The sequence below is a fragment of the Tigriopus californicus genome, chromosome 10 (genome assembly GCF_007210705.1).
Source record: "Tigriopus californicus strain San Diego chromosome 10, Tcal_SD_v2.1, whole genome shotgun sequence".
NCBI classification, from domain to species: Eukaryota; Metazoa; Arthropoda; class Copepoda; order Harpacticoida; family Harpacticidae; genus Tigriopus; species Tigriopus californicus.
In genome coordinates this window covers 3030550-3050546 of record NC_081449.1, presented here as the reverse complement: position 1 = coordinate 3050546, position 19997 = coordinate 3030550, and the positions used below count along the sequence as shown (strand labels likewise).

General features: G+C 43.2%; 4 protein-coding genes across 6 annotated transcripts in view; 2 read left to right on the top strand and 2 right to left on the bottom strand.

Annotated features, from left to right (window-relative positions):
- Positions 1-506: 506 nt before the first annotated feature.
- On the top strand, positions 507-4039 carry LOC131888953 (transient receptor potential channel pyrexia-like). The gene is made up of 2 exons (XM_059237915.1): positions 507-718; positions 795-4039. The coding sequence occupies exons 1-2, from the start codon at positions 638-640 to the stop codon at positions 3864-3866; spliced, it is 3153 nt and encodes a 1050-aa protein (XP_059093898.1). The 5' UTR covers positions 507-637; the 3' UTR covers positions 3867-4039.
- LOC131888950 (tyrosine-protein phosphatase non-receptor type 14-like) lies at positions 3887-15496 on the bottom strand (the record flags this gene model as incomplete). Its single annotated transcript, XM_059237913.1, is given in 6 exon segments — positions 3887-7413; positions 7762-7932; positions 8001-8174; positions 8267-8514; positions 8951-9128; positions 15267-15496. Coding segments are annotated over 6 exon segments (4236 nt in total). The 3' UTR covers positions 3887-4078.
- An 801-nt stretch (positions 15497-16297) lies between these two features.
- LOC131888957 (alpha- and gamma-adaptin-binding protein p34-like) lies at positions 16298-17344 on the top strand. The gene is made up of 2 exons (XM_059237922.1): positions 16298-16870; positions 16937-17344. Exons 1-2 carry the CDS (start codon positions 16474-16476, stop codon positions 17296-17298), a joined length of 759 nt encoding a protein of 252 aa, XP_059093905.1. The 5' UTR covers positions 16298-16473; the 3' UTR covers positions 17299-17344.
- Positions 17289-19997, bottom strand: part of LOC131888954 (uncharacterized) — a 9003-nt gene continuing 6294 nt past the window's right edge. Inside the window, exons 5-7 of one of the 3 annotated variants that reach the window (XM_059237919.1) lie at positions 18858-19061; positions 18622-18790; positions 17289-17739 (exon numbers count right to left, since the gene is read on the bottom strand). In XM_059237919.1, the coding sequence (XP_059093902.1) occupies positions 17447-17739; positions 18622-18790; positions 18858-19061 (666 nt within the window). In that variant the 3' untranslated portion in view covers positions 17289-17446. Of the gene's footprint in view, positions 17740-17850; positions 18791-18857; positions 19062-19997 lie in introns of all 3 variants that reach the window. The other 2 variants (XM_059237916.1, XM_059237917.1) reach the window with 2 other exon arrangements.

Sequence of the window (19997 nt, the reverse complement as noted above, 5' to 3'; positions counted from 1 at the left end):
GAGTTCATGAGTGCAGGCAGATATCATCCTCCAACTAGCAACAATCCAAACCACTTGCTGCTCTGCTCCATTCCAAATGCCAAACGTCCCGGCCTGCGATTACTCATGACGCCAGGGTTGGTTTTACCTTCCAGTGACTTCCTGCCTCTACTATGGTGTGTCCTAAAATACCAAAAAATAACATCAATGATGAATGAATACAGGATTGGCTGGAACCAAAAACTAAACTATTTCATGGGTCCCCCTCGGAGACATGTACTCAAACACCTTGCCTACATATTATGCTAAACCATATTTAACTAAGAGGTATATCCAGTTTTGATATTTGATTTTTGGGGGGTTATTAAATCTAGTTACGAAGAAATTAAGTCTACTATTTTGATTTCCCAGACACATTTTCGCTCATTTGGACATTTACTCCCACGGCCTGATGAGGATTATTCCTTGGATTGGATCTTAACTGACCAACCCTGCTTTTGACGAAGGGCAAACAACGAAAAGGCCAAGCCAAGCCAACTAATCTTCCAATCAAGCGTCTACGAATCATGTGCCAGTTTCAGTTCCAACACATTTCTTAAAAGGTACATCATTTGCAGTGTCTGTGAAGGAGAAAGGTTGTCAAGGGATATATATCATAATGGATCTTCCCATGTCACAAAAGAAGAAGGCTACGGTTGGAGACTTTGTTCAAACTCGAAGTTGCATCGGAGAACCTCGGGTACGAAAAATCAAATTTTTACAATCGTGATTATCATGCATGGCCAAATTAATTTTTCTACTTGATTCTTTTACAGAGCAACGCTCTTCATTGCTTGTTAGAGAGACAACTTACAGTCTTTACGGATATCCTCAATGAACCAGATCCGGAAAATCGAACTGAATACCCACTACCCGACGATCATTGGATTAATCAGCCTTTGGCTGAAGAGGATGATAAGACTTTGCTTATGTTGGCTTTGGAAAGGGATCTCCATGACTTCACCAAAGTGTTACTCCAAACAGGAGCCAGTGCAAAACTGTTCAACCCGATTCTTGGACGATCTCCAATTCACGTTGCCGTCATGAATGGTAATTTAAGGTCTTTGGAGTTACTTTTTAGCATTGGCTCTAACATGCCCAATATCAACGCTATCATGCGAAGTAACGGGCGTACAGCCTTGCACCTTTGCGCGGAGAAAAAAAAGGTGGATTGCTTGAAATTTCTCCTTGCCCAAGCCGGGATCGATCCCAACATCAAGGACAAGAAGAATGCCCAAACCCCTTTGTATTTGGCTGTCAAAGTTGGAAGTCTGGAGATGTCCAAAGCTTTGGTGGAGGGGGGTTCCGATTTCGAATACGTTTGTTTTGGAAGACCAATCTATCCCGATTTGATGAACGACAAATTACCAGGATTCAATCCCACTCTATTGCAACGAAAGGCTCCTACGATCGTCCAGCAATTGAGTCAAGGCAGTTTTGAGGCTTTGATTAGCATTTTGGACAAAGCTGCCAAAATTCACTGCTTGCGGGGAAGCCAATCTACCAACAAAGATGAAGAAAGCGACCAATTGCTTGCAGATTTTCAATCCCTAATGCTCCAAACCGACTCGTTTAGTTTGAACAATCGGGTGACCGGGGGTTCCACAATTTTGCAGAAGGCCTGCGACCTTGGTTTGGATGATTACGTCGAAGAACTACTCAGCGAAGGATATGATGTTGATCCAGATGGAACAACGGAATCTAGGTCCATTCCACCATTGCTCTTGGCAGCCAATAAAGGCCACATGAAGTGTGTGTTGAAGTTGGCAGAGTGCAAGGCCACTTTAAATAAGTTCAATACAAGAACGCAAGAGTCTGTTCTTCATTGCCTTCTGAAAACGGACAATAGGAATAATGCACAGTTTGTGGAAACTCTTTTAGATCTCTTGAGCATGGATGAACTCATCCCGGAGATTCAAAAAATAATCAACAAGAGAGACAAGCTGGAGAACACTGCTTTGCATTATGCCACCCAAATGTGGCCTCAAACGGTGGTTAGAAAACTGCTTGATCTGGGCGCCAATATCGGCATGAAGAACCACTGGAATGAGACCCCAGTTACCAAGATCCGCCCAGAAACACTTGAAGCCTACTTAGATGACTGTATCGAGGCCGAGGGAGAAGTTAATCATGAAAACTTCTCGGTTACCTATAACTACTCGTTTTTGGCCCCACCAAAAGAGGATTTACCTTACGTCAATCGCGACCTTGTACCTCGCGATCCCGAAAACCAAAAATTGGCGGACGACGATGAAGACGAAAAGGTACCTTTGCCAGAAACTCAAACCCTCTGGCATATGGGCCAGTCCAAGGCCCATCGGCACTTGCTGAAACACCCGGTAATCACCAGCTTTCTCTACCTAAAGTGGGGTCGAATTCGGCGCTACTTCAACCGGAATCTTCGCTTCTACGTTTTGTTTGTTTTCGTTCTAACTTGGTTCATCTTTGAAAATTTTGGCGGGAAAACCCTACGCTCTGGAGAGTCCCAGAGCATTCCCGCCCTTCACGTCTTGTACTTTGTTTTTGCTTTCATCCTTGTGGGCTTTATTCTCCGTGATTGGGCCATGGACATCAAGGATGTCATGCGAGCTGAGCAAATGAAGTCTAATAACTCTGGTATGGAAGAACCCACCTCATCGGGGAAGCTGGCCTTGATCATCATATTTTCTAATTGGGTGGAATCACTCTTTATTATCTTCTTGGGTCTGGTTCTTGTTGGTGGAGTTCCCTATCTGTGGTCAAGTTTACTTTTCCTGACCATTGTCTTACTCGTTCGGGAATTCTTTCAAGTATCCGTGTCTCTTAAGCGTTACATCTGCAGCCCCGAAAATTGGATTGAAGTTGCAATGATCTCGCTCATTGGTTTCATCCTGTTCTTGGGGGATGAGCATCACTACAATCTAAAAAGACACTTCTCCGCCATCGTGCTCGTACTCTCCTGGGCCGAGTTCATAACCTTAGTGGGGAAACATCCCAAGCTCTCCAGATACAACGTCTACGTGACCATGTTCTACAAAGTCCTTGCCACATTCTTCTTTTTCTTATGTTGGTACATGTTTTTCATCATCGCCTTTGGCCTTGGATTTTACATCATGCTTCACCGAGATGGACCACTTGATGTAGTTGGTGACGATGACTACGTTTTCTTCAATCGACCATGGACCGCTTTGGTGAAGACCTCGACGATGTTCGTTGGAGAGCTTGAATTCTCAGATATTCCAATTGATTTGGAAAGTAACTTGAGCCCTCTGAGCTACCTGTTCTTCTTGAGCTTTGTATTCCTCATCGTGGTTGTTCTCATGAACCTCCTGAATGGTTTGGCGGTGAGCGACACGGGAGTGATCCAGGAAAAAGCCGAAATCGTAAGCTATATTTCTCGCGTCGAAACCATTTCCTACACAGAATCCGTGCTACTTGGAGATCCTTTCAACTTCTTGAGCAATTGGCCAGCTCTAAAATGGTTGTTGAATATGCCAAGCTGTTCACTGTGCGCCCAATTATACAAGAGCAAGACCATGCAGAGGATCTTCAACAAGATTACCGGGGCTACCGGTATTCTTTTGTTTTACACATTCCTTACAACAAAGAAACTAACAATTAAACCAAATGGACGCAAGAGTGATTGCGATTGTCTGCGAGTTGAACTCATGGATGAGGATATCATTGCTTGTACGAAAGATATTGTACTTCAAAAGGATCAACAATCCCCTCAAGATGACAGACTTGAGAAACTCGAGACCAAATTCGGCCAAGGCATGGCAAATCTAAGTGAGAGTGTTGAATCCCGGATCACTCGTTTGGAGGAAAAAATCGATCTGCTCGTCTCATCCATGTACAGAGTTAAATGAAATGAATGATGTTATGTGCGCACATTTTGTCACTATCATGTAATTCAATCTAGTTGGCTTTAGATTATCGCCAACTCAGGCACCTTTATCACAAATACTGTATTCTACATGAGAGAGCATTGATAATATAAAGCTTTGTGTGATTTTTATAAAAGAACGTTTGAAGGAACGGCTTTCGACTTCTATTTGCTTTTGATAAGAGTACTTTTGTCTTAGATGAGTCTGGATTGCTTTAGATAATGGATTAACACGGTATGAACGAACTTGTACTGGGCGATCGTTTGAACCATGAGCATTCGTTGTTGTCGCAAGTGAGTCAGCACCTTCGGAATGTCAATATCCAAGTTATGGTCCACACAATATAATAGAATATCACACAAAATAGTGACTCCGGTGCGACCCACCCCTGCGGAGCAATGAACCAAAATTGGCGGATTGCGATTCTTTCCCACTGGGATTTCGGTCACGGTGTGCTGGCGAAGAGCTGCGATCTCCTCCATGAACTCGATGTACGAACGAACGTCGGTAGGACAGCCATGGTCTGCCCAGTCTGAGTATTGCAAATGCCAAATGGTTCTTTGGGTCTTGGACGGAATATGAGTGACATGAAGGGTAGACGTGGTGTAAGAGCCATGGCCAGATTCACTTGAGAACTTCTTCACAATCTTGAAATCCCCCACCTCCAAGGTGGAGCCGTTCTTTTGCGGCCAGTACGGGATGCAACTCGAGCTTTTGTGGGAAGCAGTCACGTCTGTCAGCATCACGATTAAATGCACATCACTGTGGAGTATCATCTGCCAGAAGTGGAGAAGTGTGTTGGGCAGTGGACCTTGGGCGGCAATATAAAACCGTTGGTCGGGTCCAACCGTGGCGGAAACGTGAGATGCATTGATATAGCCGGCCTTGTTGTCCTTGTCAACCGAGGACAACTTGACCCTATTTTCGTCGTAAGGCAGGACGTCCGTGAAGCGATTGCGAGGGATGTTTTCAGCCGTCATGGCGACGACGAAGTTACAATTGGTGTGTTTCTTCTTGGGGATCCTCTCAAACTCTCGCAAGACCTCTCCCTCGTCAATCTTCGATTCCAAATACGCGCCAATTTCGTCCTTAGGCATTTTGGAAGGTTGAGAGAATGTAGCCATACTTTCCGCCAACAGATCAGGACGAGAACGAGTTAATCCGTGAAGGGTGGCAAGCATCATCGGGCCAAAGCCGCCTCCACTTTTGAGGGAACCATCGAAACTATCCTGACTTTTGTGTGAATGACCCCCTTCGGATTTGACGGATTTGAGACTCCCGGTCTTGTTGCCGAAGTTCAAGACCCACCTCTTTCGACCCGCTCGAGGTTTGGAACTGGGTGTTCGGGGATTATTTGGTTTGGCAGTGTTGGGCTGATCCATCATAAAGGGGTCACTATCAAAGTAGTTCGACGATACATTGGGCTTGCTACGCGATCTCTTCATGGGCGAATCAATGAGCCCTGGATGAAGATAAGAGGATTTTGGCCTGCCCGACGATACGGGATTGCTCGCTTTTCCAGCCGTGTTCTTCGAAGCTGCATTCGTGGTGGAATGGTGTGAGGCGGGGTTGGATAAGTCCGTACCAGGCTGTACTTTCTTATCTGTTATCGGAGCAAAAACTTCGGGACTTTTGTTTTCACTCGCTTCTTTCGCAATGGCATTGGCGGATTTCGTTTGAGATTGTGAGGAATTGCTACTCTCCGCTCCAATGTTAATCTTAGTCACGGACCTCTTAGGTTTTGGAGGCGTACTCGCCAAACGGTGACTGGCTGTTATTTGATCAACTTCATTAGCCTCATTCTTGTTTGACTCATTCTGAATCTGAGTCACAGTGGTGGTGCTCGAGTAATAGTCTGTGTTAGTTACACTTAGATTCTCTCTGGAGTTGGTGATGGCCACTCGGGAAACGTGGCCTTTGATCTTGTTCCCAACGGTAGGGTCTACCGAACTTGACTGATGATTCTGGAGCGTGTTTTGAAGAGGGTCCGCACTGTCCACCGTATCGTCCACATGAATGCTGTCCGATGTGTATAAGGCGTCCAATTGCAGTTGTTGTTCCCTTTGCAGTTCCTCCAAGATCCTCTGCTTGTACATAAGCCTCTCATGAGCGGGTAGATTTTGATAGATGGGCTCCTCACTAAGGTCAATACTGTGTTGCTGGATCAACAATTGTTGTTGGTTCTGGTAAATTGGCTCGGTTACCTCAGAGTCGTTGATATTGCCTTGAACTTGTGGGGCGACGGTGGCAACTCGATTTGGGTCGTACGGTGGGTTTCCATTGGGAATGGCTCTGGCGTAAGTGGCCAAGAAGTTATTGGGCAACACCTCATGGACGAAGTGGCTCTTCGCCTCGTTGTTATTGTTCACGTGCGCATTAGAGTCAAGACGATAAGCAACGGAGGAGTGGAGCTCTTCGGTACTGTAGGCGTGTCTATAATCCGTCGGCTGACCGTTGGCAAGATTATTCGAGCTGGTGGCTAATTTCGTAATGTCCATCAAGTTTTCAAACGTCCGATGATGGACTTGCTGAGTGGCAGCCACTCCCAAGTTTCGTCTTGACACTAGATCTGGCGACGATCCACTCAACCCGACCACGCCCCCGGATGAATTGAGGCCGGCCAGATCAGGGGTGGAGGTCGAAGCTAGCTTAGCGTACGGCCCAGGGTAAGGCGGGGGAGGACGATATATGTTGAGCCTTTGGAGCTCGGCCACAAGCTGATTCTGGTCATGAATATTGGAGTAGTTGGTGGCGTTCACTTGGTGGTTCAGGTTCATGCGGTTCAGCTCAGGCGTGGATGAATACGCGCTTGGATGATTACTGTTCTCTTGCTCGTTGACGTGATGCAAATTTAGATGATGAGCATTAACTAAGGTTGATGGAGGGAGATTATTGCCCCTCTGAGCTTGGCCATGAGAGTAGAGCGCATCCGTAATGAGCGAGGGTTGAGAATTGTAAATTTGGCCTGGCTGTTGCCCACCGAGGATGTTGTTGGCAAACACGCCGTATTTGTTACGAATAGCCGTCTCGTAATCCGGCGCAGGCCGAAAGTGGGCGTGGCTATCCGTCACTAGATTACTGTAATTAGCCGCTTGTTGCGAGAGTGGCTGGGACTGCTGTTGAGAAGTTGGAACCTCATTAACATTCATGGCCGAGTTCGACAACACGTAGTTATTGTAGCTTTGCTGGAGAGTAGTATTATTTGCATAATCTCCAGTGGTTTGCTCCAAGATTGCCTTCGTCTGAACCGTTTGGGCCTGAGTCCCCAAGTTTAGCCCAAGTGGTCGCTTGAATTTGATCGGCGTTAAATCGACTTTCTGGGTTTGCTGGTGGAAATTCTGGATCTCCGAGTGTTGAATGGTAGCTGGGTAGTTCTGTTCCCCGTTCATGAAGAAAGGGTTCCCTCTCGATTGAGTCGGTTGATTGGATTGGAACGGTGTTGTTTGGCGACTATTTTGCAAGGTGATGCTCAATTCACTGGACTCGGATGCGTTGGCGTGCATCTTGTAGAACGTGTGCTGAAGGACACCTGAAAGAGCCATGAATATGCATTTCAAATTCTCCGACATTTGACACATCAAAATTGAGAGCCTAGCCAATCTACTACTACCAATGTGGGTGGTGTCGGAGTGCAAGCCATTCGTTTGTTTTTTGGGTGAGTGAGCAAAAAGTAAAGACGAGCATAGTTTTTGCTTAGGTCGTGATCAAGATCGATAAAATCATTATCCACTGATTCCCGGAGAGAGGATGACGAGTGCGATTTTGACTCCTTCCAAATCCGGCTCACCTTCCCCCTTTTCCCCCTCTTCAAACTCAGTCAGGCGTTGAACATTACAATCCCGAATAGGGGGGTGGGTGTACACCTGCGAATACTTACATATTTTCCACACATATTTGGCGGAATCGGGCTCATCTAATAGGAATTGGACACTGAGCTCGTAGTTTTGACACTCGATACCAAAAACTCTCTTGTGATTGACTAGATTGGTGATGTCATACCATTTGAAGAACAAGGGCTGTAGTACATTTCCTTTGCGAACCACGATGCCTAAAACGAGTCTTTTTCAGTAGAAAAAAGCGACTTGAGAGTCGTCGCCATAATGTGAGAGCTTATACCTGTCAAACTAGCCCCAATCAGGACTTCGTTGCCTCGCTCGTCTTTGGCCAAGAAACATTCCTGTCCATATCCATCGAGTTGTTGGGCACCCACGATGTAATAAACCTCGGCCAATTGCTGAGCAATGCCTCGCAAATTCGCATGCTGAGTGATAATAGCATCCGTCAGAGTGCCTTAAGGGGGTAAAGAAAAGAGGACTGGTTATCTGTATGTACCAAATCAACATCAAGTGCGTGTTATACACTTTGAACCCTTATAGACATACCAATTTTGTCTTCGGGAAATTGAGAGAGAATAGGTTTGGGAAGAAGAGGAAAATCTTGCAGATAATCAAGAGTGTGCTTTTCCGGGTCATGATCGCCGAATTCCGCTTGCAAGGAATAGCTAGCCAGAACGATGGCTTGCTCGTAATTGCATCGCAAGCGGCCCTCAATCACGTCCAATTTGAGTTGAAGGAAGTAATGGTAGCGAGTGACTTCATCGCCCAAGAGACTGACATCGTGAACATAAAACCTACGGGAAGAGCATCATTGGTTATGATTTATGAGTGACAAGAGTTTGGTTGGATGTGTCGGAACTACATTTGGTAGTCTAATTAGATTCATTCCACTTTTCAAACGTTTCCGAGCAAAATCAAAATCTTTTGAAAAAACTTCAACAAAATTGCCGTCCAGAGGCGAGATTTATTCTAACACTTGTATCTCTGAGTTAAGGTTTGGACGTTACCCAGAAATGAGGAACTGCCCATCACTTTAGCGAGTGTATTTTCACACCGTTTAACATTCAAGCGCCTAACTACAAGGTAAGGGCTTTAAAAAACAGGCCTCTAGAAGGTACCTATTTTGGGCCAACTACCTCGATTTTCCTCAAAGTTGACGAAAAAATGGTTGGATTTTGTATTGCATAAGAGTTCAAGGACTAACAATAATCAAAGCAGTTTTATTCTTACATGACTGCCAGGTAAAGATAGGGCTCTTGGGCGTATTTGTCCAGTTGTTTCTTGAGAGGTCGATCCAGGTCGGCCCATCGAATTTTGGGATAGGAACGGCGAGAAACATAGCGAAGGCCAAAAAGGTCTGGTTGTTGTAAGCCCAGCCTCTGACACACATTGTCCATGCAATCTCGACCTAAAGGAATAGAAATATTTCTTAATGCTGAATGACATATATGCCTTCCGTAATGTACATCTTTCATTAGGAAGCAAGAAACATGGCGTGACTTATTATGAAGCGCTTCTTAATGCTCTTTGCTACCCTTGCATATTCCATTGACAGAGAGCCGAGTTCGCAGTTAAGTTCAGCTACAATAATTCGAATTCAAGACCAAATCTTATGATGACAACCTTATATAATAGTGTAAGTGATAAAATCTAAATTGAACCCCTCAATGTAGTTGCATAACTTTGGTTCGTACTTTCGCTGATCTGTCTTCACACTTCGAAAAAAAATTTACCCCAAAAGTATATCTTCGGCTCAGATTGCAGAAAGAAGGCCCAGATAAACAATATTGTCAGAACAAGTGGGTCTTACACTATCATAGTATCATAATGAGATGTTATTGCAGCTTGAGCTAAAGAATTTGGCAAACCTCCTGAAAGCTGTGAAGAAGAATGGGCGACAATTTCATCGAGAGGTTCGAGCAGGATTTTCCTACTGATTGCGTAACTATTCTGTGAACTATTGAACAACATTGACATGTCAATGGAGTTGCAAGTATTGGCTCGAATTTTTTCTCATGTTCTTCAAAACAATTTGCCTTATTAAAGGGACGTTTAGGCAATCTCATTAAATCTCCGTGGTTCAGTATACTACCCATTCAAAGGCGGATCAATTTTCTCCACACAGTAATCATGCATCTGAAAATTCAAGTTTCAAACTTTTTGCAAAAAAACAGCGCATTACATTTATTCAACACCAGATTCCAGTTCTTCCAATGAGCCAACACTTAGCTCTTCAATTACCCAATTCGTAAAATTCGAATTTCTAAACAAAGGTCTTTTTCATCTCAATTTCAATTCCAGAAATAAATTTCAAGACTGTCCCAAGAAAATGAAATGCAGCTAATGTACAGTTTTTTTTAAGTTAACAAACTTCTTTGAAAATAATTCTTTGCCATTTGATATTCGCAAGTCGTTGGTTGAGAGTTGAAATGCAGCATTTTTCACTCATGTAATCCGACGCAAAATTATAGCTTATTTTCTCCTGAAAAATGTATTATCAAGATTGTTTCCCAACTACGAGTATTTCTGCAATTCTGATAATTCCTCTTGGGGCGGCACAACTTCATGGACGTGTTTAAGGAACAAAAATGTTTTGAGGTGGATGTTTTTCAGCCATACTTGAGGGAAAGTGGTGAAGAGAGCTTCAGGGTTTCTGAGGTAAGGACATTTATTAAGCTGAAGAAGAGCGCCAAGAGGACCTAATTCGTGAGGTAAATTTCCCAAGAACTTTCTCTTAACTTGAGCTTCAGACTTCAGAAATAATAAAGATACAACCAATGTAACCGATGAAGTGTATTTCTACCATCAAGTTGGGCGCCTTCTAGATATTCCTACGGGTTTTCATGCGTGATCTGTTTCCTTGTCAGTATACACTATGTNGGGGGGTCTAATTGATTGATTACTTCAAAAACATGTTAGAAACTATTCTTGACCTTGTATGTACCACTTCGGTAACACAGATAAGTATTTTTGTACATTTGTGGATCACAAAGGAAGCACCTTAACCAAGGTACATGGCTTTACTTGTAAAAATAGATGGTCCCGGTAAAGCTTATCTTTCGTTTCGCGAGTCCATTGCTAGTTTGAGTACCTAAATTATCCGGAGAGATGATCACGAGTCATATTATTTTCCACAAAATACAATCAAAAACCAGTATCAAGGAACCAATTAAAAAGTCCGTGGAAAAAAAAATAATCATCATCATCATTTTCACATAGTTTTAACCTGTTGACATGACATTTGTCGCAATAGACTTTGATTGAAATAATCGAAAATGAAGTGTATCAAATTTTCAAAAGTTATGCTCTCAAACCATTGACTCTATTTAACCCAAAATGAAAAAAAGCACCATGTCTCAAAAAAGGGGCCTTCAATTGATTTAGTTGTCCGATAAAGACAAGAAGGCCACTGATTATATCGTAGCGTGACAATGGACTATTTTTTAACGACTTTTTTCTTCAATGTTTGTCTTTCTTTCTGACAAAGGATTATCAGCCTTGAATTTTAGAAGGCTTCTAAGCCGACATGATTATCTCTTTTTGGTTTGGTTTTTCACGAGCTTTTCTAACCGCTACAAGGAATGTAATCCTCATTACTATTTAAATGAAAGGTTATAATTCGTCTATTTATCACCTTTCAATCTTTACTCTTTAAAAAAAATGAATAAATTCATTTAAAAATGTTCCGCTACTCTTGAATTCCACCAAACTTTCTCAATCATTGTCTATCGAAAGCCATGTTGTAGTTGTAAATAAGTTGCATAATCACAGGCATGCCAATAATACCTCGAAAACCATGTCTGAGTGTCAAAATCATGTGTGGTCTCTCAATACTTTTCAGAAATGGAAAGGTCCAAATTGCTGAACAATTGTGGCAAAAAAGTGCATTAAGCAATAACAAAAATGAAAAAAAACCTGTGCATTAATTAATTATCTAATGCCCTAATTCACACTCGATTCACAAACTCTGAATACATACATTTACTTACATTTTATCGAAACAAAAGGCTGTCCTGTCATCGCGTTTTGTGCACATACCGTACATTTTAATCTCTTTTGCAACAAGTGGTCAGGCTGGGTCGATTTGGAAGGGAAAAAGACATTCTAATTCAAATCGACCGATGGCGATATTTTCTTTTTTTGTGCGGACTTCCTTACCGCTACTGGGATTGGAATCACAGCAGTTCAAGACGAGAAGATTATTTATTTTACTTGACTTTTATTTATATATATTATTTGATCGACCAACGAATTGGAGTTGGCTGATCTGGCTAATCCTTGAATGTAAGGTTGATCCGGAATTTTAGTCAAAAACTTGTCCAAGTCTGACTTAAATCTTGCTACTGGATCAACCCCTACATAAACCCTACGAATATTTGAGGGCAGCAAATTGAACAATGAAGGAGCCCGAGAAAGAAGAGAGTTGGACTTCATTGTTTTAACTAGCCTGGATTCTCGAGGGCTTGAAGGTGCTCTCAAAACGCACATTAAGCCTCTACGGTCACTACAATTGACCCTAAATCCTGGGTTGGGACAAAGCTCATGAATGCTTTTGAAAACGTACAATATCAGATACCTTTCGTACCTTCTCTGAGTACTGTACAATCCCAACCGTTCTAACCTCTCCCAATACGAGAGCTCTCTCATATCTTCAATGTTCCTAGTAAAACATCTTTGGACCTGCTCGAGCTTTTGCAAACCTGCTGAACTCATTGGAGCCCAAATGGGAGAGGCATATTCAAGATGCGGCTGAACAATCGACTTGTACAGAGTTAGCATCGTGACACTATCTCTGGACTTAAACGTGCGATATATCCAACCACATGTTTGAAAAGCCTTACCAACTTTCAACTGGATATGCTCATCGAACTTTCCATTATCTTGGAGGACTACACCTAAATCCTTCATGGATGAGACCTGCTCAATGTCCTTACCTTCATCATCTAATAGTGGAGTGTCTAATGGCGTCGACCCAAAGGTCATTGAACGGAATTTCATTCCATTCAAGGCCATGTTACTCGCAGCAACCCAGGAATAAATTTGGTCTAGGACCTTTGCCAGACAACCAGAATCCTGACCATTCCTACCAACTACCAATTTTGTATCATCAGCATAAGAAGAGATACTGACATTACTACTACCAAGCTTCCGAAGCGGAGCAATGAAGATGATGAAAAGGAGAGGACCCAAAAATGAGCCCTGGGGAACACCCGACTTGACATCATGTATGTCACTAAGGGATCCCTCAACCTTAACCAATTGTTTCCTACCACAAATGAAACTTCTTAGCCAATTGAGAACCTTGCCTTGGATCCCAATCTCATGGAGCCTGATAACAAAAAGGCCATGATCTACCTTGTCAAAGGCCTTGGCAAAGTCGAGATAAACTACATCGACTGATTCATGGCTCTCCAGTCCCTCAATAACATGCTCTTGCTCTATATGCTCAATCAGTTGGGTAACCGTGCTAAAATGTGCTCGGAACCTGTGCCGGCTAGGAGGAAGGACTTTATGGATATCAAGAAATTCAACAAGATTGAACTTCTTGATCTTCTCAAACACCTTAGCAACATTCGAAGTGAGAGAAATCGGCCTGTAGTTACTGGGGAGTGACTTACCTCCCCCTTTGAAAATTGGAACAACATGAGCTACCTTCAGAGAAGAGGGGAACTTGCCCTGGTCCAAGATGCAACGCATCAAGTACGAGAAAACAGGAGCAAGAACCTGTGAGCATCTCATCAGAAACTGAGATGTCACTCCATCAGGGCCAAGGGAGCTCGAGAGTCTCAAGTCCCTGATGGCCTCTAAAGCATCCTGATCTGTGATTACATCTTAAATCTATCAATAATACCATTTCATACATATAAACACAAATTGAAAGGAAAATATCAACCTCTATGACCCCATAAGGAGTATTCATTCGATTTGTCAATCCATTCTACTTTCAATTGCCCTAAAAGTGCATATATGCTGAATCAGATATTTGATTAACCTATCCAGAGATACTTCAAGGGGAGGGCAGAAATATTTGGCTATTAGATTGGTAAAATAGAAAGTGTCATTCGTTTCCTCCACTTTGTCTGTCTTCTTGGCATTAATCAGAGTAGGTTTTTGATTAAGATTGCAGATGGTATGATGTCAATTTTTCCACTCTCCAAGAAGATGAATCATATTTTCTAACGGAACCCAGCAAACAAGAATGTGAGCTGAATAAGCACCACGAGCGGAATAATCGACAGGAACTATTTTCGGTCGACTCTAAATTTGCATGCAGGAGAAGAAACTTGAGCTTCTGAAGGAAGCCATAAAAATTCAAGGGAATTTAGGTTAAGCCGGTCTTGCTTCGCGAGACAAACGTAGAGAAAAAAATGACAATGTCGTCACACGTGTCATGGGAAGAGGTTCAAGATCTCTTATGAATGAACTGACAAACTAATCACGAAATAATGGTGTCAACACAATTGCTTTACTCCGTTACCTTATTGGCAATTGGGTTCTTGAGAAGTTCTGAGTTTTACGCATGTTCGAATTTTGATTCCCATTTTTAAGGTACGAGTATCGTCTTTCTGCCTTTATTGCGCCTTCACAATACTTGAGTGCCAAATGTAATGTACAATTTAACAAAGTCAATAATGAGTCAGTTCGAAATGCAACCAAATTGAGATTGCAAGAGCCAAATACAACTCGTTCCCGCTAACATGGAACAACTTATTTTCCTCGGCAATCCATGTCATCATCGCCATGATTCGAGTCATATTTCATACGAAATTAGTCCTTCCATATTCTTTCTTCACCCTTCAGCGTCCAAGTGAAAATTGAAACCGACCTCTTACGGAGGGTCTTGAAATTTGAGACCTACTTTTTTAACAGCACACACGCGCACACACACAATTTGAATGCGTTACGCTTCCTTTATCAGGATATTTTGTCCAGATTATAGTTCATGTGTCCCAAGTGGGACTTGTTAGCTTTCAAGTCTGACCAAGAGCTAAAATCCGTAACGAGGCGTGCAAATCGAAATGAAAAGGGAATCAGATCTCTCATCCAAAATAAAAATGTTCAAAAGAGTGGCAACCAAAACCGTTTCAGTTTAATTGTCACTCTCCACTCTCAATGAAACTCTTTTAGAGCCAGAGTACAACAACACAATTTTGCCTTCCATTTCCAATCACTCTCAAATGTGGCCAAGCAATTTTTCGAGCCAGCAAAATTACCTCGTCATGACGGTAATAGGCAAATGACGAAAGAACTAATGGCAGGAAATGCCCACTTTGATCCTATTATTGACTTAAACGAGGCCAGTCCTTGAGTTTTCTTTTCTTTTCTACACCCCTGTACGTCTTTCCATCTTTCTTCCCGAAATGCTACCTGAATAATATCCAATATCGACCGGATTTGAAATAGGGCATTGAACTGAAACATGAGTCGGTTCGCAAGTCATAAATTGTTGGCCAATGAATCATGCGGGATCCAGTCAGTGTTTTCAAATGTAAATCTTCGAAGACAACAAAGTAACTTATTTGAACCACCCAAATCCATGTCTTACCCGTGCTTTCCGAGGTGAGGGTACATTCTAACAGGGTGTTGTCCAAGAGCTCCACCGTGATCACGTACACAGACTTGGAGGCCACATTGTACTGTTGTTTCGATTTTTTCAGCTTGAAAAAATTCGGCATGATGGACTGTGGGGCACTAATGAGATTCCCCAGCACTCACTCATCACGGTTTCAAGTGACTTGAACATTCAAATCAAGCCTTGAAGGTCATAATTAGGCCGCTTCACTTGGCCAAACACTGTCTATCACTAATCAAACACTCCGGGGTCCGGATTGGTGGCAATTAGGTGGAAGTGCTCCCATTGCTCTTGTTTTAATGATTTACTTCTGGCATGAAATCCTCTTGTATTTCTCTTTTTGCGGTTTATACTCTCTCTTCTCTCTAGCTTAGAGGCTGGTTCAAGCGCCCTCTTCCACAGGCTCTTTTGTAGACGGCAGTACGGGTAGTACCTCGATCGCTCTCTAGAGTTTCGAAGTTAGTTACCTCTCTCTCTCTCTTTCTGGCCGTTTCTACCTCCTCCACCACGCTCAGGTTGCTCTCCTTCACCACTTGGTATAATAACTTTGCATTCCACAACCATATACCCGACAATCGTGACCAGGTACCTGTCGTGCTATACGGACAAAACGGGTTCAGGAGTCACGAACGCTTGGCCATTGCATTATGAGAGAAAACTTCATGTAGCACCCATGCAATACAAATCATTGCTAGATGAACAGAATGGATAAATTCAGGGACAGTTGAATAGGACAATTCACATCCATCAGGTCTATGCTCAAGAGATGCCCCCAGATCTGGTAACCGTCCCCCAAGTTCCCACCTGTCAGACCCAACTACCTGTTTCCCTGCCCAAGAAAACACTCAAAACAAAACTTGAGCAGGTTGCTTTTCGTGGGCTTTACGCTCAAGCCGAGTCTGCCTGGAGTCAGCCAAGCAACCGAGCGCTTTGGCGGCAACCTCGATCGTTGACCATAATATAGAGATAACCGAAGAAAATGACAATGAAAAGCATAACTAAGAGTAGTTTATAGTTGAATAGTATGGATTAGGCGCGTAAATCATCGAATTGATCATGTATTGGAGGGATGTTCTACGATTGAAAGTACATAACTCTTGTTGGCCCTCTTTCGGCGAGTTTGACAGGCACGTGATCAAAATAAACAGTGGTTCCCGAGATAATTCCAGGATTGGGAACAATGGCAAGTTTGGCTAAAGAAGATGTGGTTCCTGGCGTATGTTTGATTATGAATCAATCTGAAGAGGATTCCGACTTTGTTCGAGAGTTGCTGTTTCAAGATGAGCTATTGAAACCTAACGCTGATGGATGCCTTTGGGAAAATAGGAACAAGTATTATTCCTGCCAAGTTGAAGTTCTGATAGCGAAAGATTGGAGCGAAATTAAACCCAATAAACTAAAGGAAGTTTGTGCTACTCTCATTTACCTGGGCGAGTTGAATGATGCATCTCAAATGTCGAGTCTGGAAAAAATTTTAGCACAAGATTTGGACAACAGTGACACCAAACTTGTGGTGGCCCAAAATCTGAAGCAAGAAGCATTAAAATCCGAGTTAAACCAACTCGTTATTGAGCACGGTAAGAGTGGTTAAAAAGTAATAATTCTGGATGAGATATTTTGATTACGCACCTTCTGCCTTGTAGGCATGGAGATCATTGATCTGTCAGAGGAATTCAAAGAAGACGATGATGATAATGATGGCACATCCGGCATATTTGCCAAAACACCTCAAAAACGCATCATAGAGGCCTTGCAAACTTGCCCTTGGCCAAATATGAATAGTCGTAATGGCACCCCGAAACGCTTAGAAAATGCACCCAACGCTGGCCAGGAGCCCGAAATGGAGGATTTTGAGAAGCTTTTTGCCCAATTTGCTACCTTCAAAGAACAATCAACCAACATGTCCGAAAGTGAACGCAAGAAGCACGCCGAGAATGTCGTCTTATCGTTTTGGAACGCTCTCGGAGGTGATCCAGAGGAGTTGGCCGGATTAGATTCCGATTAAAGGGCAGTGTTAAGTTTTAAAAATAAAATTTTGTATTTACATCCAAGTTCGGTACAACAGATGGTGTTTTTTTTACAATGTCGATGGATTGAATTCAAGATCCAGGTGGTTTTGATTCCATTAGTATGGCCAACCGGCTGCTGAGCGTCTAGACCATGGGAGGATTAATTGGGATCCATCCCAAAATTTCGTCGTCTTCATCAACGGAGAAGGATCCCACCACGTTTTTCCGTCGGTTTAACTTCCGTCGACGATTCTTGGTGGCTTTATGCCGTCTCAAAAACGGATTTGTCAGAGTCAGAGGGTCCGGATTGTCCTTGTTTTCACGCTTTAATTGAGTTTTGGGATGCATGAACTCGTCGAATGAATCGTAGAGGGAGTCTGTCAACCCTTTGATTTGTCTAGTGATTCCGTAACCATCACTGGCGTCTATTTGATAACCTGAAATGTTCACAGACCTTCTTAGCGCATTTAAGATCATGGATGGTCATAAAGGTTTTAGTGGACAATCACGACTCCGCAACTTTGCTCCTTGAATGCTCATGCACCTACCTTGTTCCGCATGCTCACCCGTCAAAATGGTTGACGAAATCCCACTCCCCGAACCACTCCCACTGATCGGTGGGGGCGTGGGATGCTCTAAACTACTTATGGGTCCACTAGTGCCCTTCACAAACAAGTTGTCGTCTGAGGGCGGGGCGAAACCAGTGCCTGAGGGCGTATAATGAGTGGACCCTAGACCTTGATTGAAGAAGTTGGGATTGAACCCGGGCGAGCTCACGATCGTTGGGCGTGACTTGAGATCTTTGGGAGCCCCATAAGCTGAGAGCTCACTAAAGGGACCCTGTCCCCCGGTTGGGTAACTTGCGAGGACAGGATAAAGTGAGTTAGTCATGCCATCGGACGAAGGTGAACTGGGATTAGTAATGCCATCTGAAACAGGCCCAGTCAGAAGTGTTGGCTCTGGGCCCAAGTTAGTTGGTCTGAGAAATGGATTGTCTTGATCAGATCCGGTGTGAGCATGGCTGTCAGGGTATTGGGACCCTCCTGTCAATGGGAAAGGGCCCCTTAAACCTGAAGTTGGAGTGAGAGGGTTTTGTTTCACAGTCGGTCTTGTTCCAGTAGAAGCCCCTCCTGGACCCAAGGGCACATCTCGAGGTCGATTGAGATGAGGAGGCTGTTTGCGTCTGGGTTGTTTGCTGTCATGGCCGGAATATGTGTTAGAGTCGTCGTAACCCGCACCAGTGACAGAATTAGAAATACCGTTGCCAAAGAGGTTCACATCTGCGTCTTGACCGTAGTCAAGAGGGATCAAATGATTACCTCCGACAGAAGGGCCGGGTGCGGAGTAGCCGCCCCCTAGTCCGGTTCCAGTGGCAGAAGGCGCCAGATAGCCGGATGGTCCGGTTCCACTCGAGGAAATGTCGGGTCCATAATGGGCCACATGATCGCCGTAACCGGCATTGATAAGGCTGCCGTCCGATCCAATCGCCTGAAACAAAGGAGAAGTCGATTAGAACTCCTTGGCTTTGGGATTGATCTGGTGGAACTGAACTCACCTCAAATCCGGACCCGGGACATGAGTTTTGGTCGGCTAGTGATTGCACAGTGGCTTGGCTTCTTTCGAATGGAAGGCATTGGGAGCGCTCCTGTTGTTCCGTGACCTCTCTTTGAACTTTGGAACAGGACTCCTTCTTGATTGGAACGCAATTGGTTTGAGGAGTTTTATGGCACTTGGTCTCGGGATAACAATGGTTCCTCGGCTATTTGGATCAAATTGGAACGAGATACTCTCTAAGTGCACAGATGATCTTAATTAATCGAAAGTCAATTTGTCGCTTTTTGTCAAGTTTTGAACAATTTCGTTGGGTATTCTTTCATAATTTTGACCAAAACACGCCCACATGAATCCTTGTCAGACTTCAGGGCTTTGATGTGGCACACAGAGTGAGGCAAGGTCCCTCTAATGTATTGTAACATCATGTATGATGAACTAAAATGTGCTGCCATGAGGTTATTTGTGCGAAAAACTCAATTTGATTAATGACACATTTGCGCGATCGACTTTTTTAAAATTTGTTCTAATTTAATTTAAATAAAAGAAATAAGGAAGTGCTTTTTACTGTTTCTAAGTTTTAAAATATCAAATGTTGCCAATTTGTATTCAAATTATTGAATTAGTGGAGATGTCTAAAAATGTCAAGCTAAACCAAAAGTTCATTGAAAATAGCATTTTTCGAGAATATATGATTAGCCAGGATTGCTAAAGCATTAATTCGTCCGTTGTCACAAAATAAAAACTGCAAGATTATTGGTTACTAATAAAAGCAAATGGTACTGCAAATAATGAGGAGACGTGGCGTAGTGTTTAGAGGAGTTTCCACGAGTGAGTGCCCAGTTCGATTCTCCTTCCAGACCTTTCTCCAAGGGAAACCAATAGACGCTAACTACACTTGTGCAGACTGAGAACCAATCTGTCACGACACTGCACATAGGAAAAATTGGCTTTTATACAACCTTACCGCCCACAAACAGAAAAGAAAATATAAAAAACAACTCTTTCCTCATTTTATGTGATGTGACTGATTTGCATATATTGCCCTATTTGTACACTTTTCCCAATCGTGTTGGTTTCACTTTACCTTTTTTCCTCTATTTCACNTTTCTCAGGTTCTCAGGTGTCACAATTGACGTTATTT

Bases quoted from the DNA above. Each gene is read 5' to 3' on its own strand.
- LOC131888953 (XM_059237915.1), top strand. From the start codon at position 638: ATGGATCTTCCCATGTCACAAAAGAAGAAGGCTACGGTTGGAGACTTT. The intron at 719-794 runs GTACGAAAAATC...ATTCTTTTACAG, and splicing joins GTTGCATCGGAGAACCTCGG to AGCAACGCTCTTCATTGCTT.
- LOC131888957 (XM_059237922.1), top strand. From the start codon at position 16,474: ATGGCAAGTTTGGCTAAAGAAGATGTGGTTCCTGGCGTATGTTTGATT. The intron at 16,871-16,936 runs GTAAGAGTGGTT...TCTGCCTTGTAG, and splicing joins CCAACTCGTTATTGAGCACG to GCATGGAGATCATTGATCTG.